The sequence below is a fragment of the Limanda limanda genome, chromosome 13 (assembly GCF_963576545.1).
Source record: "Limanda limanda chromosome 13, fLimLim1.1, whole genome shotgun sequence".
Taxonomy (NCBI): Eukaryota; Metazoa; Chordata; class Actinopteri; order Pleuronectiformes; family Pleuronectidae; genus Limanda; species Limanda limanda.
In genome coordinates, this window is record NC_083648.1 from 1,624,988 (window position 1) to 1,642,892 (window position 17,905).

The following is a 17,905-nucleotide window of genomic DNA, read 5'->3' on the forward strand; positions in this document are numbered from 1 at the left end:
AGCCGCTGAAGGAGCCGACGCCCACACGGGACGCATCGGCCGAGAAGAGCACGCCTCCTCCACGCCACGTTCAGAACAGGTGAGAGGAGGAGTCAATTTAACGTAACTGTAAATATACAAAAATTCGTAAATGATGAGCCGGATCCCTAAAGTGAAACTAAAGTGTCTCTATCGCCCCCTGGTGGCTGCCTGCAGAACAGGTCACAAACCGGCCTCCTCCATGTTAGCAGATAGAACATGGACAAAAGATTTATATAAAAAAAGTAGTTCAATAAATATCTTCCAAAGATGGGTTCATATAAAAAGATAAATGAAATTGTTATTATTGGGTTATTTTATTGTTATAATACTTACAGAAATCTGTAAAATTTTATCTTTGTGCAGCGATGAAAGTTCGGACCAGAAGCACGAGGAGAAGTTGACTCCTTCCGTCGATCTGGCTCCTCCTCCTCTTCCTCCTCCTCCTCCTCCTCAGACACTCAGTGGGATTCAAACCCAAAACCACCGGCCAAGTCCAGAGCAGAGCCACACCCACCGGCCATCGAAACCAGGGGAGGGAGGGGAAGAGAAAGAGGTGGAGGAGGAAGAGGAGGAGGAAGAGGAGGAAGAGGGGGAAGGCTGAAAGGAAAAGGAGGAGGAAGAGGGGCAAGATGAGGAGGAACGGAAGGAGGAAGAGGAGGAAGAGGAGGAGGAAGAAGAGGAAGGAAACAAAAAGCAAATACTTTGTTTCTAAAAGCAACTTTTGGATTTCCAGCGTTTTTCTAAAGATCTGCAGATAAATTTGTGAACAGATGTAATTTATAGAAATGATGTTGAAAATCAAATGTTTGAGGTTTTCTCTTCAGATTTGTGACGTGAAACTGTTCTTGAGTGAATTTGTTAAAAAAATAAAGAAACGAAAAACAACATCTCCTGTGTCTTTGATTCAAAGGAAATCGCTTCTCATTTTAAATCTTATTCATCTTCAATATTAACGTCAATGTTGTTTTCAACTCTTAAAATACAAAAAATGATTGTGAAGAAGAACAAAAGTGGAATCAGATCTGGATCCTGCAGCTCTGGAGTGGGAGAGAGAGAGAGAGAGATGGATGAAGAGAGAGAGGACAGATGGATGTAAAGTGACCGAAGTGAACAAGAGTATAAATAAACTTCTCGTCTCAGTTCTGTTCAGAAATAAAAACGTTGCAGCTCATCGTGTTTGATAGAAACATTTGATTTTATTCTGTTGAACATCGATAAAGTTGCTGAGGCTCGGCTGCCGACGAGGTTCAAGTCAGATTCAACAAACTTCTTATTAATAATCATCTTTGAATTAATTAACGGGGGAATTTTCAAAACTCTTTTCTGTAGAATTTATTTACTTTATTAATCATTGTGTATTTGAAAAAAGAAAAAGCTTAATAATTTTTCACGTGATTTGAAGCATTTAAATTTCTGCGTTTAAAGTTAAAGGTTGTCTTGAACCTGCAGCTGGAGCCGAGCCTCAGCGCCACCTAGTGGTGAAAGCCGAGCGTTGAGCAGGTGGTCGCTGTGAAGCCGAACACACACAAGACAACTTCACCTTTAAAACTGGAACAAACACACAAACTGTTGCATTAACAAGAAAAACAAAGTTCATCGTGTTCAGTTTCCAACACTCAGCTTCCGGCAGCCGTTTGTTCTTCATCTTCATCTTCAAGAAGCGACACAGACTCGTTAATTGGTCAAGAGATAGTTTTTTCTCGGCTGCACACGATTCTTCTTGAAAACAACATTTCACAAGAGGAACATTAGGAATCAAATATCTTGAATTGTCCATTTGTACCAAACACAAATCCGTGCTGGAGCAGGTCCACGGAGATAAAAGTGCAAACACAAGTCATGTTCTATTGTGTATGAGGGAAGCAACTGTTCATTGTATTTAACGGTAACACATACAAAAGCTATGAAATATAATCTTTATAGATTTCTGCATCTCAGGTCTTTGCTCTCGTGGGTCACGGAGCTTCAGAGGAAGTTGCAGCTCGGGATTCAGATCCATCGCAAACTAACTTCAACGATCTCAGAGCAAAACCTCAACTCCAGAACTTCTCACAGTTTTCACTGTCCCGCAGTTTAACTATTGATTTTTTCACTCGTTGTATTTATTATTATTCGTTGAGTTACTACGGTTACAATCAAGTTTTCAGCAACTTCATGAAACTGCTGCTCATTAAAAGTGATGATGTGCTGCTTTCATTTTTGGAAATACTGTTTTGAAACTCCGACCATTAAAGTGAATCAGTTATTGGATTCATGGAAGAAAACTTAAAAAACACTTTGATTCTCTCATATTCTGGATTTCATTTATTTTTCTGTGATTTCCAGAATGAGAGATTATGATGAACTGTGTGAATCAGACTGAACATAATCTGGCCTCAGATCAGATGATCAGTGGAATTACAGGTCGAGTTGATGCTGGTGTTTTAAACTGAAACGTGGGAACAGGAAACATTTGTATTTATGCTGATGAAGCGTTTCTGTCTGAACCACAGCTGCAACTTCTCATGGAAAAAAAAAAAAAAGATCATATTTTATTCTGCAAAAATAACTGACATCATCTGACATATAATCCATACTTTATTTTAATCATACTTCAATCAAATGCATTCTACAATAAAAAAATCAAGTTATATTTGTCACAATGTGGACGTTTCTCCACTTGATGCTCGAACCCGTTGAAACCCTGAACCGTCAAAGTCATGATAAACATCCAGAATTCAGCTTCTGTTTTTAAAATCAATCTCCCGATGTAACTAAATCTCTACCCGGCAACAATTTAACAACACGTGATGCATAAAATGTAGAAAAATATATGATAAACAGCTTTAATGACCCGTTGATAGGAAGTGATCACGTGTTCCTGCCTCATCCCAACAATCAGCTGTGGAATCTTATTGTTCTTCAAACAAATTCACTTTAATAAAAAATGATGTTTTTCTCTGTTCTGGCTCAAGTTCATAAATTTATTTGAAGAAATATCAGATTTTTGGATCCAGTCGATGAAATAACTTTGTTCTTCACTGAATCTTTTAAAAAAATATAATCGCAGCTCCAGGTCAGAGGTCGACGATCTGATCTTAAGATTTAAATCAGTTTCAGGTGCAGCTTTGATTCTGAGACTTTACTTGAGGCTTCACGCTGATCGGACCAGGAGAGTTTTACACGTTAGAGGAAAACGTCAGAGGGATTTTTCTTTTGTTCGTCCACTCGCTTCATAAAGAAACTCTACAAGTCAACAGACGTTTCGCTCAAAGCACAGAATCTCCAGAACAAACATCACGTCTCTGACTGAGGAACACAAACACTCTTCACCTGGTTTCAACCTGCGTCAGGATTCAGAATCTGAGCAGCGACCGCTGACATTTAAAGATCTCAGTGTGTGAAGGTCGATCGGCCGAGCTGTCGAGAGAATCTACAAACACTAGAACGTCTCCGAGCAGATCTCGTTCCTCGGACACGTCCCAACACTCACTTCGGTTTCGTTCAGCTGAAATCAAATCACATGCTCGTAAATAACCTGTGAATAAGTCTGATCTGTTTCATCGAGGTCCACGAGCGGTTCTCTGAGAAACCTGTGAAACCTAATCTGACTGATTCTGACGTACTGATCCGGAAAAGCAGCTCGGACATCAACACCAGATAATCTTGCTCCTGTCTAATGCTCAAGTCGTCGTCTGACTTCTAACACAACGTTCGCTCAACAACTATAAAACATACGAAACCACCTGAAACGTTCACGTTCACAAAGAGAAGCTCCATCACGTCTCCTCATCTCTTCTTTCATTCGTTTGTCCGTCTCACTTCTCTCCGTCTTTCATCAGCTCATTCAGGATCCAAACAACTGCTCACGTCTTTGTGTCGAGGACGAACGAGTCGTCTCCGAACCAGAGGAAGATCTGACCGACCTTCAACCTGCTCTGATCGACCTTCAGCTGCTCTGATCGACCTTCAACTTGCTCTGATCGACCTTCAGCTGCTCTGACCGACCTTCAGCTGCCCTGACCGACCTTCAGCTGCTCTGATCGACCTTCAGCTGCTCCGACCGACCTTCAGCTGCTCTGAACGACCTTCAGCTGCTCTGATCGACCTTCAGCTGCTCTGACCGACCTTCAGCCTGCTCTGATCGACCTTCAGCTGCTCTGATCGACCTTCAACCTGCTCTGATCGACCTTCAGCTGCTCTGATCGACCTTCAATCTGCTCTGATCGACCTTCAGCTGCTCTGATCGACCTTCAGCTGCTCTGACCGACCTTCAGCTGCTCTGACCGACCTTCAGCTGCTCTGACCGACCTTCAGCTGCTCTGATCGACCTTCAGCTGCTCTGATTGACCTTCAGCTGCTCTGATCGACCTTCAGCCTGCTCTGATCGACCTTCAGCTGCTCTGATCGACCTTCAGCTGCTCTGATCGACCTTCAGCCTGCTCTGATCGACCTTCAGCTGCTCTGATCGACCTTCAGCTGCTCTGATCGACCTTCAGCCTGCTCTGACCGACCTTCAGCTGCTCTGACCGACCTTCAGCTGCTCTGAACGACCTTGGACCTGCTCCTGCAGCAGGTTTCTGCCTCCAACACTGAGCTCAGATCAGAAGAAACACTGATAACCATCTGTTCCACATCACAGCTGCAGATCCAGATATGAAGCGTCTCATTCCAACAACGTCTCTTTCAGGAGAAAAGCACAGCCTTGTGGTAGATGTTGGAACTGCACCGATGATTAAATCCTATAAAATGTCGTATCAGAGTTATATATATATATATATACACAGTAAATAGTACCAGGCTCCAGCTGCTGCTTTTATTTTGGAATGAGATAAATCTTTGAGTTTGGGGTTTTTAAAAAAAGAAAAGAGGATTAAAGTTGCTGGTTGAATCGTAGATTTAAAACAACTACAACAAGTTTGAATGTTGTTCGATATCACAAAGTGCTAATACGCAGCAACACAAGGCTGAAGTTTCTTCATGATATTAAATTAATACAAATGGGAGCTGGAAGATGCTGATGTAGTTTGTTATTAAATCTTGTTCCCTCCCACGTGTCTATTTTAGAAAATCTGGTAAATAAGAAAAGATTCTAACTCAACGTTCGAGACAGTTGATGATACTCGCTGACGAAAAACTACAATTTAAAATATTTTACACAAGCTATTTTTCTACCGCACTTCCGCTGAGAAGACGAGTGTCTCCGGCTCTTTGTTCTCGAGTCTCTTTTCTGAGCGGAAAATCAAAGTTGAGCGTTCGCTTCATTTCCACACGTGACACCGAGCTGCTGGTTGAAATCATTTCTGCTTATTTACATTTAAAAAGGCAAAGACTGAGCGAACAGGTGGAACCAGCAGCGGAACTAAAACCAAGACATTTCACTGGGAAGGACAAAGCTCACATTTTGCATTTCTACTCGTTAGTGACCGACAGACACGAGAGCAGATATTATTATTATTAAGAAGTAGAAGCTTTACAGCGAGAACCAGCTTCACTTGCTGAGACTGAAACTGTCGTACAGGAGCTGGATGTGAAGCTGGAGCGTATTTACACGTGAGAAGGTGAAAGACTCAGAAACATCAGAGTCACTGGAATCTCAAAGCTGCTGATGCTCTTCTTGAATTAAGTCGTTTTTTTTAGATTAAGGAAACAAAGTGCAGGACAGATTGTGTCGTTGTGTTTTCAGCATTTCTAATTTTGCATTGTGCGTTTCAGCTGTCGTGTGGAGTTGTTGTGTGTGTGTGTGTGTGTGTCGCTGATGTTCAGTACACACACAGGTCTGGAAACTTCATCTCGTACACGGGAACGGACTGGTGCTGGGTGTGTCCCGCTGAGATGGAAACCACTCCGGACGGGCTGGGAGGAGGTCTGAGGAGGAGGAGGAGGAGGAGGAGGAGGAGGAGGAGGAGGAGGAGGAGGAGGAGGAGGAGGAGGAGGAGGAGGAGGAGGAGGAGGAAGAGGAGGAGGAGGAGGAGGAGGAGGAGGAGGAGGAGGAGGAGGAGGAGGAGGAGGAGGAGGAGGAGGAGGAGGAGGAGGAGGAGGAGGAGGAGGAGGAGGAGGAGGAGGAGGAAGAATGAGGCTCACAGAGTGACGAGGAAGAGGAGGAGGAAGAGGAGGAGGATGAGGAAGAGGAGGAGGAGGAGGAGGAGGAGGACGAAGAGGAGGAGGAGGAGGAGGAGGAGGAGGAGGAGGAGGAGGAGGAGGAGGAGGAGGAGGAGGAGGAGGAGGAGGAGGAGGAGGAGGAGGAGGAGGAAGAGGAGGAGGAGGAGGAGGGACAAATCGGGTTTTACATGATGGAGATTACATTCAAGTGAAATTTGACCTGAGCTATACAAGTGGAGAGATTCAGAATCAAAACTGTTTATTATCACGTCAAATCGAGCAAGTCACCAGAGTCCAGTCGGTTTATTGTTTCCTGAATCGTGTAATGTTTTGATTCTGTTATTTAGTCTAATCCTTTAAAAGTAATATTAATAAAAACACAGATTGACGAGAAATAAAAAACAGCAAGAAAACATCAAAGTTCAGATTAACAACAACAAAGAGAAATGAGATTAAAAGGTTTTATCCAGATTCATCGAACCAGAAGACGAACTTACCGAATCGTGAGTTCGAAGATCTGCGCCAGCCGGTCGTGCAACATGTTCGCCTGAGGACACATACCAACCAGAGTGGGCGGAGCTTCACGACACTAAAGGATAAAGCAGTTTGAACCCGAGGAGTTTCTTTACCTTGGACTCGCAGTGAGCGGCGATCTCCTCAAACGGAGCTTTCTGGAACTTCTCTATCACCTGACGTCTCTTCTCCCGCTCCTGCTCCTCCACTCCGGTGGTGTCTGAACACAGAAGATCACCAGTCAGACTCGTTTCTTAACTTCTTTCTGTCGCTAGGTGACATTTAGCTTCTGTCACAGGTTGAGTCCTATGTTATAAAATCAACATCTTGGTAATTTTACATCTAAATCTCTGTTCTCTTCCTGTAAAACACTCGTTCAGCGTCCAATCACAGAGCTTCCTGGAACACAGGACATGACAAATGAGCCGTGAGACACGTTTCTAACGTGTTCTTGACTCGGGACATCACACGTGTCTTTGTCTCCAGGGAGACACTTCGCTGAGGAGAGGCCGGACATGTCTAGAAAAACAAACTTCTGTGTGTTCTCACCGATGGCTTTCTTCAGAGTCTCGAAGGTGATCTCCTCGGCCAGCTGAGACTGGAGAGAGACGAGAACACAGACACATGATCACATGACAGCGTTGAATCTATACTGGTGTTTTAAAGCCTTGTGTGCACGTCACTGTGTGTCTGTCCTCGAGACAGAGACCAGCAACCACAACAGCTCTTTTCAGATATGAACTTGGGAAAAAGTCTGTAAAAAAGTGTCTCTACACGTCTTCAGTGAGTTTGTGTGAGTTTGAAAGAGCAGGAGGTTCCTCCACTGACCTTGTCTGGAAGGTTGTTGGTCATGATGTCCACTTGGAGGGAGATGGTGTCCACGATGCTCTTCCTCCTGGAGAGACGGTCTTCATCTGCAGAGAGACACAGGGACACAGAGACAGTTCAACCCCAGACTCACAGCAGCAGTTTGAACTAAACCACACAGGAGGAACCATCCCGTTTCACTTTGTCCGTTTGCAGCATCCGAGCTGAAAACTAACATCACGGTTTCTGCCACCAGGGGGCGATCAACAATCTCTTTCGGAGACACAATGTCGTCCGTCTTTATCTGAAGTCTCTTGCTCAACAACAAGCAGCTGCTGGGATTCAGTCTCCTCATCGTGTTGGTTTCTTTAAACTGTGAAAAAAACGTTTCTCTTTTTCTCCGATAAGTTTCAGCCTAAAGGTTTTTTTGTTTTGTGCCATCCCATCACCCATGTCTTCATATTTACATTATGAGCTGTTGATAACAATAAATGTGAAACACCACATGTGGCCGAGCTGAGAGAGTCAGGTGTGGTTAGTGCATCGGACAAAAAACTACAATATATATAAGTAGAAACAAAGCATTAACTGCTAAAGAGCAAATATTAACAAATAGCATAAAAAAAAAGAGATCAATGTTTTATGAAATAGATCAATAAGTTCTGCATTCAACCACCAGTAGAAAAGGAAGGACAGGAGCTACAGTAAGAACCCGAGGACTCGAGGACTCGAGGACCCGGTCGTGTGCTGAGCGTCAGAGGAGCAGCGGAGGTGTGGAAGCAAAGAGAACAGAAACAGACACAGAAACACTTCATAACTGTTGTTTGCATGAGTCACAGCGACCAGGTGTGACTCAGCTGCAGACTCCAGGTCTTAATGAGCAAATGGATCCGTGGAGAAGGTCAGAGACCCAGACACTGTTCTTACATCTGACTCACTCCATTATCTAAAAACACTAAAGCAGAAGCGTCTCTTATCTGAAGAGCACGGATGTGACGAGGAGCCGACAGAGAAAGTCTGAATCCAGAAGGAAACACGTGATGGAGCGTTTACTCCTGTGTGTTCTCAAGGTTTTATAAAAGTTAAAAAGTCCAAAGTCTGTAAAGGGAAAAGACACAGAAGCTCCAGAAACACCTGGATTCACTGGTTCTGAGACCGGGTCTCACACCAGAGGACAATCCTCTCAGAAACTCTCCAGACAAACATCAGACGTGTTCAGGGACCAATCTGCATTTTACCTGCATTCAGGTTTAAACTGGTTCCAGTGTAAACAATCTGCCCAGACATCTATATATATATAAAAGAAAATGTTTACATCAACACTTTGCATGACGACAAACACAAACTACTACAATACAGATAATCTACTCAGTTTCATGTACTCACCAGAAAATGTCCAAAAGAAACGCAAGCAAAATAATCAGCAAAAAGGTTTAAACCGGTTGTTTTGAATAAATCATATCTGCAGCTACACAAACTAACCACAACTGGAAACTACAAGAAAAACTACAAATCTACAACAGTTTATCTGAAGCTGAAGAATCGACTGAGGACATGTTTGTCTCTACGGGTCAAATCCCAGAGGACTGATCCACATCCTGGTCTCCCACACGAGTCTACACACCAACGACTCTTTACTGGTCTCAAAGGGTTTGTGGCAAAACTAACAATGTTAAATTCAGTTTTTAAAGGAATGCAATGTTTCATCCTCGTCAAAATAAAGGTCGCCACGTTTAAGCTGCTGGCGCCAATGAGGTGAAACGGAACAGTTCTGCAGTGGGCCTTATCAACAAGGCCCGGGACCCCCACCTGACTTGGACTTTTATTCCGCCCCCACACCCCTAAGATGTGTTAAATTAACACATATTATTATATTATATATATTACACTGTCTTACATTGCATATTGCAATTTGACACTGTTCACTGTTTTGCCTTTTGCATTGGGCATTTCACCTTTTACTTCACTTTTTATATCTTTTATCTTTTATATATTTTTATATAGATATGTTTATGTCTAAATAAATGCTACTTTGTATAAATATAAGAAAAAGTGAGTAAATAAGAAGTAAATAGTGAGTACATATATTTTGTTTTTTTATTATTACTATAGTTTTTCTTATGTGTGGTGTATTTATTGTGTTTTTATGTTTCTATGTTCATTGTATGCACCAATAACCAAAGCAAATTCCAGGTAGGTGTAAACCTACTTGGCAATAAATACTTTCTGATTCTGATTCTGATTCTGATTCTGAACCCGAGGCCAGCAGGTCGCTGAGCTTCTACTCTACACGTTTACCTCTGGACGTCTGCTTGCACCTGTGGAGGATTTTTCCTACTGTGTAGAGAACTGAGTCAGAGCCGAGGGAAGGAAGCAGAAGCACAAACAGAAGAAGTCAGTGAACAGACAGTTTCCTGTTCATCGTTTGAGTCGATGAAAGTTAAAGTTCTGTCCTATTAATGCTCTTAATTCATCACTTCCTCGCTGGGAAGGAAATATCTCTGTAAGTGTTTCAAAGAGAGATTTTATTAAAAATGATGCTGAATCTTGAGGATTAACTGTTTCGTCGAGAAGAAACTATTTTGGTCCATGAAATCACGAAGAGGTCCATGTTGTTCCAAAGGAAATATCGATGGTGACAACCTTCAGTGTAATAAAGCTGATAACACAATAGTTTTTTTAAAGTTAATTTCCTGTTCACTGAACTCTGTAAGCCGTTAATCCTTCAAAGCTGAATCTCACTGGGAGGCGCCGACAGTTTGAGAAGAAATAAAAAAGTACAAGAACGTCCGCGTTAAATCCGTTAATCTGACTTTAATTTAAACTCTGAAATGCTTGATTATATTTTTGAAGATGTATAAAAATGTAGCACATATTCTTTAATCTGCTTGTTCCTGTTTGATTTGGAACATTTACAGTTTCTGAAACAGTCAAACATCAGGTCCAGTGTTTTCTTATGGCTGCACTTTGACACTGAAGCTGAACATCAGGTGTGAACGGTTCCTCAGAGAGGAAGAGGAGTTCTGGGTCTGGATCAGACTGAACCTGGTTCTGTTGAGGGAAAACACTTTGTTGGAGAGTTGGACTTTTGGACCAATCACAGGAAGTAGAGACGGAATTACACAGTAGAAGAGGAAGAGGAAGAGGAAGAGGAAGAGGAAGAGGAAGAGGAAGAGGAAGACGAAGACGTAGACAAAGAAAAATAGTTCCAGTCTTTACCTCCGACGATAAAATGTTTGAACCACGACTTTCAGTTTGTGGAGTTGAACTAAGGTGGAGTACTGTAGTACTGAGTACTTTAGTACTGTGGTGTACTGCTCCTGAAGATGCTGATGCTGCTAATAATACCATCATGATGTTACCATGGCAACCAATGTCAGACACGGCCGTCTACAAACCAATCAGAGTCAAGTACAGGTAGACTCCGCCTGTAACGTTCTTTAGTCCGTAAACTTTCATGAAATATTTTCATATTCTAGTGAGGAATTCTTTTAAGAAAAGAGGACAAGTTGCTTTCAGGATATTTCTTCAGATCGTTGTTGAACTCAACACTAGAATGTGATGGTGAAACCTGGATGTGAGTTGTGTAGCTCCGCCCACAGAAGAGCCTGGTCATGTGGTCTCGTACCTGTGACCTGAGGGACGTAGGGGATGGACAGACGCTCGGCGTTGTATCCGGGTCCTGCCAGACACTCGGCCATGTCCGACACCTGGAAGTACAAGAGTCTGTCCTCCTTGTCCAGAGATTCAGGAAGTCTGAGGAGGAGAGGGAGGGAAACCGGAGATTCACTTCCTGTTCACACTGTGTGAGGAACTCAGAGAAATGTTGGGACTTGTCAAAAATCTCTGAACCACTCGGGTCCTCGTTCAGTAAATCACTGAGACCAAATGTATCCAGAACTTTGAGTCCAGGGTCACAGAACTAAAATGTTCCTTCAGATTGTTGGTTGCCTGCGTTTCCACCTCTGTCTTCATAAGCTTCATAATGAGCTCAATTACTGAGCTTTTATTTTGGAAAGTTGTGTCGGTTGTTTAACAGACTCTGAAACAGTCGACATGTATGAAAAAAATCGAATTATCTCAGTAAATCATTCAAACTTATGTACAAACCGCACATAATAAATAATATAATTCTGAAGTATCAACACAGACAACCGGGGCTGAGCTGGTGATGAAGAAGGTCGTTCTCTGAAGATGATTTATGATCTTTATGTGAAAACATTTACAAACTGATTATGTGGTTAAACCACAAACCCGAGACTTCCGGGATGAGCAGAAGGTTCCAAACTGTTTCATCTCGCCTGTGGCTTTAAGACGACAGGTTTTCACCGGACTTATTTTGTCTTTTTCTCTTAATTTGAAAGAACTCAGTCTCCATAACTCTCCTCTCAGGCAGAACCTCCATCAGAGGAAGTTGTGTTCCACAGTGGAACACGAGAACTACAACACAACTCGAGCACGTCAGGAGGAAGTAAAACAAACGAGACTCTGGGGTTTCCTGAGACGTCGGAGAAACAACAGAACAACAAATGGCTTTGATATACGAGAGGAGAATATAAACATCAAGAATATAAACCAGCAAGAAACAAACAATGATCAGCCTGTCATTATTGTGATGGTTTGTGGGCTTCTCATGTAGTAATGTGTACTCACACACACTTGTCTCTGAAGACGTGCTCTGGGAGCAGGTACGGAGCGTCCATGTTCCTCAACTCCACGACCTGGACACAAAACCAGAGACACAATGAATCACGTCAGTTTGAAACAGCAGCAACACAAAGAACGACAATAACCACAGAACAAGCTTTAACGGCCAAAACCAGATGTGTGTATCAGCAGCATATTAATAAAACTTTATGGCGCTAATGTCTAAGTTACTCATGAATAGGGTTGCAAAATTCCGGGAATATTCAAAGTTGGAAACTTTCCATGGGAATTAACGGGTATATACGGGAATTAACGGGAATTAACGGGAATAAACTGGAAATGTTGTGGGTAATTTATACTAACTGTATTTACCTTGTCATATACAGACATAAATATAAACATTTTGTTGTGTCATAGGCTGATTTGAGCCCTGAGGAAACTTTGGGCACTTGACTATATGCTTCTGCATCGTTGTGTCATTCTTAACATAGGTCTTTGCACAGTATTTGCAAATGTACACAGCCTTTCCTTCTACATTGGATGGGGTGAAATGTCTCCACACATGAGAGAGTGCACGTGGCATTGTTCTGTAGAATAAGATGAGAAAAAAGTTTGTAAAAAAACACTAATGCAATGCCAGAGATATAAATAGTTAGACAAACAATTGGAATCGTCTGTAAACATATTTTACAATTGATGGATAAATGAATGGAAATAGTCTAGATGAACAGATGAACAATCCTCAATCAGCATGCTAATATATTTTCCCAGTAATATCATGGAAACTTACCTGACTAGTCCTGCACTCTACAGCAGGCCTCAGTAGCCCTGCTGTAGAGTGAAGCATGCTGGGAGTTATCTGTGCATGTGATGGAAGAATGACCAGTGGAGGGTTGAAACTCAACGTTCCATACATCTTTAAAATAGAGTTTTGAATGATGTTTTTATTGCTCAGCGTTTAATTTGCATAGTTTTTTTTTTTTTTTCAAAATTCCCAAAATTCCCGAGCTTAATATTCCCGTGGAAAGTTTCCGGAAAGTTTCCGGAAATTTACCGGAAACTTCCGCCCATTTGCAACCCTACTCATTAATCACTGTTAATGACGTATTAAGAGTATTCACGAGTCACAGCATCCACATGTGGACGTTCCTGTCTCGAGAGACGTGTTCAGACGTGAACTTCCTGGACCAGGTCCCACCTTGCTGACGTGCTGACAGAACGGAGGGTTGGCGATCATCTGGCTCAGGAAGTTGAGATACGCCGCCACCAGCGCCATGACGCCGCAGCGGATACTCATGGGCATGTTCTCCTCGTTGGCCAGAACCATCTCCTGCAGAACAACCAGAGACAATAACAAGTTAGATTAGTTAGAAGCAAACTAACTGATGAAAACTGGAAAACAATAAAAGTGCCTGAACATGATTCTAGTTAACAATCTGCCACAGACACACATTACACACATGCAGAGCATCATATTCAGCTCTACAAGCTCGCTGTGTCACCCGGGGTCGTTACCCTGGCAACGACCTTTGTACTGAAAGTGTGAAAACACAATCAAACCTCTGAGGATCCAGAGGAAATCTCCCTGCAGCCCTGGAAACCCTTTGACGGATTAAGAAGATATTGTGATGCCAGGGAAATGACGTGTGTGTCCTGTGGTGTGTACTGTGGTGTGTGTGTGTGTGTGTGTGTGTGTGTGTGTGTGTGTGTGTGTGTGTGTTCACATGACAACATCTGTCTCTTTCTGGAACTTGTAAGACTCCAAAGGATTGAAGAAGATCCCAGTGCAGATTAACAAGCTGCACAAGTATCTTCATGTGTGAGTGTGTTTGTCTTGTTTTGTGAATCTCAGGGTGACACACAAACCAGCAGCTCTGGTCCAGTAGGTGTGTTACTGCCTTTTCTTCACACCTCTTCTATTGTGCGTCCTCCTGTCTAATGACGTGAAGGACTCGGCTGCTGGCGGCGACGGGAGAGCGTCACCTGACTCCAGGAACACGCCATCATCTCATGAGACGTGAGATTTAAGAACCGTGAAGACTAACAACATTTACACCAGATATCTAATATCTTTCTTTGATCGGATAAAAGACGGAGCTCGACCACATGACAGCTCAGGTGGAAATAAGACCCACGTTATTTTTTTTTAAACAGTGGGTTGGACCTTCAGCCGAGGAGGATCATGAAACGGCTGAAAGCTCCGGTGAGACGAGCTTTCAAAGATCTGCATCGCCCGGTCATGGGCTCGTCAATATTTGAATGATTCTGACATCAGCACTGCAAACTTTAAAAGCTTCTCATCGATAAAGGAGCACAAACCGAATCGGTCTCACCTGCAGAGCGATGGCGAGGCGGATCAGGTCGATGACCACCTCCTCGTTGGCCAGCTCGATGGTCAGAATGGCCAGGCTGGTGAAGAGCAGCTCAAAGTTCTTCTGCACGTTGTCCTCCTCCTTGCAGCCCAGGTAGATGTGACGGTAGAGCTGCTGGCCGTGCTGGAGACACCGGAGAGGGAGGAAGAGGAGGAGGACACATGTCAGAGAGGACAGAGAGAGAGAGGGAGGAAGAGGAGGACACATGTCAGAGAGGACAGAGAGAGAGAGGGAGGAAGAAGAGGACACATGTAAGAGAGGACAGAGAGAGAGGGAGGAAGAGGAGGACATGTCAGAGAGGACAGAGAGAGAGAGGGAGGAAGAAGAGGAGGTCACATTCAAGAGAGGACAGAGAGAGAGAGGGAGGAAGAGGAGGAGGACACATGTCAGAGAGGACAGAGAGAGAGAGGGAGGAAGAGGAGGAGGACATGTCAGAGAGGACAGAGAGAGAGGAAGGAAGAGGAGGAGGACACATTCAAGAGAGGACAGAGAGAGAGGAAGGAGGAGGAGGACACATGTAAGAGAGGACAATGAGAGAGGAAGGAGGAGGAGGAGGACACATGTAAGAGAGGACAGAGAGAGAGGGAGGAAGAGGAGGACACATTCAAGAGAGGACAGAGAGAGAGAGGGAGGAAGAGGAGGAGGACACATGTAAGAGAGGACAGAGAGAGAGAGGGAGGAAGAGGAGGAGGACACATGTCAGAGAGGACAGAGAGAGAGAGGAAGGAAGAGGAAGAGGAGGACACATTCAAGAGAGGACAGAGAGAGAGAGGGAGGAAGAGGAGGACACATGTAAGAGAGGACAGAGAGAGAGAGGGAGGAAGAGGAGGAGGACACATGTAAGAGAGGACAGAGAGAGAGAGGGAGGAAGAGGAGGACACATGTAAGAGAGGACAGAGAGAGAGGAAGGAAGAGGAGGAGGACACATGTAAGAGAGGACAGAGAGAGAGAGGGAGGAAGATGAGGACACATTCAAGAAAGGACAGAGAGAGAGAGGGAGGAAGAAGAGGACACATTCAAGAGAGGACAGAGAGAGAGGAAGGAAGAGGAGGAGGACACATGTAAGAGAGGACAGAGAGAGAGAGGGAGGAAGAGGAGGAGGACACATTCAAGAGAGGACAGAGAGAGAGAGGGAGGAAGAGGAGGAGGACACATTCAAGAGAGGACAGAGAGACAGGAAGGAGGAGGAGGACACATGTAAGAGAGGACAGAGAGAGAGAGGAAGGAGGAGGAGGACACATGTAAGAGAGGACAGAGAGAGAGAAGGAGGAAGAGGAGGACACATTCAAGAGAGGACAGAGAGAGAGGAAGGAAGAGGAGGACACATGTAAGAGAGGACAGAGAGAGAGAGGAAGGAAGAGGAGGACACATGTAAGAGAGGACAGAGAGAGAGAGGAAGGAAGAGGAGGACACATTCAAGAGAGGACAGAGAGAGAGGAAGGAAGAGGAGGACACATGTAAGAGAGGACAGAGAGAGAGAGGGAGGAAGAGGAGGAGGACACATGTAAGAGAGGACAGAGAGAGAGAGGGAGGAAGAGGAGGACACATTCAAGAGAGGACAGAGAGAGAGAGGGAGGAAGAGGAGGACACATTCAAGAGAGGACAGAGAGAGAGAGGGAGGAAGAGGAGGACACATTCAAGAGAGGACAGAGAGAGAGACGGAGGAAACCGAAGAGAAAGATACGATTCTACAAATCCACGAGGTGATTATTTAATTTTATTTTAGCTCCGACACAATCAAGTCTTGATTTGTAAAGGTCAAAATATTTCCACACCGTAATGGAACCAGGAAAAAAGTATTTGGGCCGATTATAAGGGAAATAAATCTGAGAAAAACGTCAGTATTTACAAGAATAAAGTCGTAACTTTACAAGAATAAAACCTTAATTGTAAAAAACAAAAGTCGTAAACTCGTCGTGTTAATCTGTATCTTGTTAAATGACAGGTGAGCGTTTTCATCAGCTTCACACGTGTCATGTGTGATGTTCAGGGTCCACTTAACTTGAGTGTTGAATTCGCTGCAATTTGGAAACGTGATCTGTATATGAATATGAATACACTTTGAGTAAACAGGTGACCGGTGCAGCTCTTTATTTGCTGTGGCTCAGTAACTGAAGATCACTTCTTCAGCTTGAGAAGGAACACGTGGAACCAGCTTCACCTCAGGTCGAACAAACACTCTGAGTTCACACAGAGGATCAGAAACAGACACGTCACTGAACAGGCAGCAGAGCCGTGAAACTGAGAAAGTAAATCGTTCTGATTCAGTCTAAAAATAAACCTCCTTGTCTGAGGCGTCGGTCTTTAAGAAATAAATGTGAAAGCAGAATCTCATAACCGAGCCCGTGACGTCCGTTCAGCGCTGATGAAGCCGGTGAATCACCTCTAACGAGCCCGACGGCGTGGAAGAGCCCTGAGCGCTGGGGAGTGAAGGGAGGAAACATCCAGGGACATTTCCAGCCCGGTGCTGGTTCTGTCGGGTGTGAGACATCTGGGGGAAAGGTCACAGCTCGAGTGTGATCCACAGGCGAGCAACTTAAACTCTGGAGCTCTGTTTGGAAATGTCATGTGTTGACAGTGACCGGGTCGACACGCTGCCACACCTCACAGGAGGAGCTCAGGGATCAGATATCATCTCCTAATCGTTTCATTAACACAAGCATTGGTTGTTCTTTGAGTTGCAGCGTCTCATCTTTGTATTTCTAGGGGGCGCTGTTGCTCAGTAACAGTGACCTAGTCAGGGTTCATACACATTTTGACCAATGGATTTCCATGACTTTTCAATAACTTTAAACCAAATTTCCATGACCGAACATTTTGTGAAATCTTAGTGTATACATGAAAAAGTGATAAAATGTAGTATTCAAACTAACAATGAGAATTCCAAGGCATACAGTAAACCTTAAATGACACAAACCCAAGTATGCCTGCCTATATTTTGAGCGTATTTCTTTAAAAGCATTTGAATTATTTAAAACTCAGCGTAAATGAACTAGGGATGGGCATTCGATTAAATTGTCTTAATCGATCATCTATTAATTATGCCCATCCCTAAAATGAACGACAAGAAAATATGAATATAACAAATTTCCATGACTTTTCCAAAACTTTTGGGAGATTATTTTTTTCCATGACTTTTCCAAGCCTGGAAAAACATATTTTAAAATTCCATGACTTTTCCAGGTTTTCCATGACCGTACGAACCCTGCCTAGTGTGACTTTGAGGTTCTGCAAAGTGAACGAGCAGAGTTTGATTTGTGAGACGAGTGTAAAAGCTGCAGAAGAAGAGAGAGGAGGAGGAGTCTCTACCTTCTTCATGAAGGCCACGTCCTGCTTGGAAATCTTTTCTCTTTTGATCTTCAAAGCTGCAACATTAGGAATGATTCTGAAACAGAGACACAAAACCAGAATTATTATTATTATTAGTTCAAAACCAGCATCTGATGTTCTGAAGCAGTGACACG

General features: G+C 43.5%; 1 protein-coding gene across 2 annotated transcripts in view; it reads right to left on the reverse strand.

Annotated features, from left to right (window-relative positions):
- Window positions 1-1,197: 1,197 nt before the first annotated feature.
- efr3a (EFR3 homolog A (S. cerevisiae)) overlaps window positions 1,198-17,905 on the reverse strand; it is a 71,799-nt gene continuing 55,091 nt past the window's right edge. The window contains exons 15-25 of one of the 2 annotated variants that reach the window (XR_009682785.1): window positions 17,751-17,826; window positions 14,403-14,564; window positions 13,268-13,399; window positions 12,076-12,143; window positions 11,051-11,178; window positions 7,444-7,529; window positions 7,165-7,213; window positions 6,732-6,835; window positions 6,600-6,649; window positions 4,272-5,868; window positions 1,198-3,926 (exon numbers count right to left, since the gene is read on the reverse strand). Coding sequence is in view for 1 of the 2 variants with exons in the window: in XM_061083838.1 (XP_060939821.1) it covers window positions 5,763-5,868; window positions 6,600-6,649; window positions 6,732-6,835; window positions 7,165-7,213; window positions 7,444-7,529; window positions 11,051-11,178; window positions 12,076-12,143; window positions 13,268-13,399; window positions 14,403-14,564; window positions 17,751-17,826 (961 nt within the window). In the remaining variant the exon portion in view is untranslated. Of the gene's footprint in view, window positions 3,927-4,209; window positions 5,869-6,599; window positions 6,650-6,731; window positions 6,836-7,164; window positions 7,214-7,443; window positions 7,530-11,050; window positions 11,179-12,075; window positions 12,144-13,267; window positions 13,400-14,402; window positions 14,565-17,750; window positions 17,827-17,905 lie in introns of those variants that run through there. The other variant, XM_061083838.1, reaches the window with a different exon arrangement.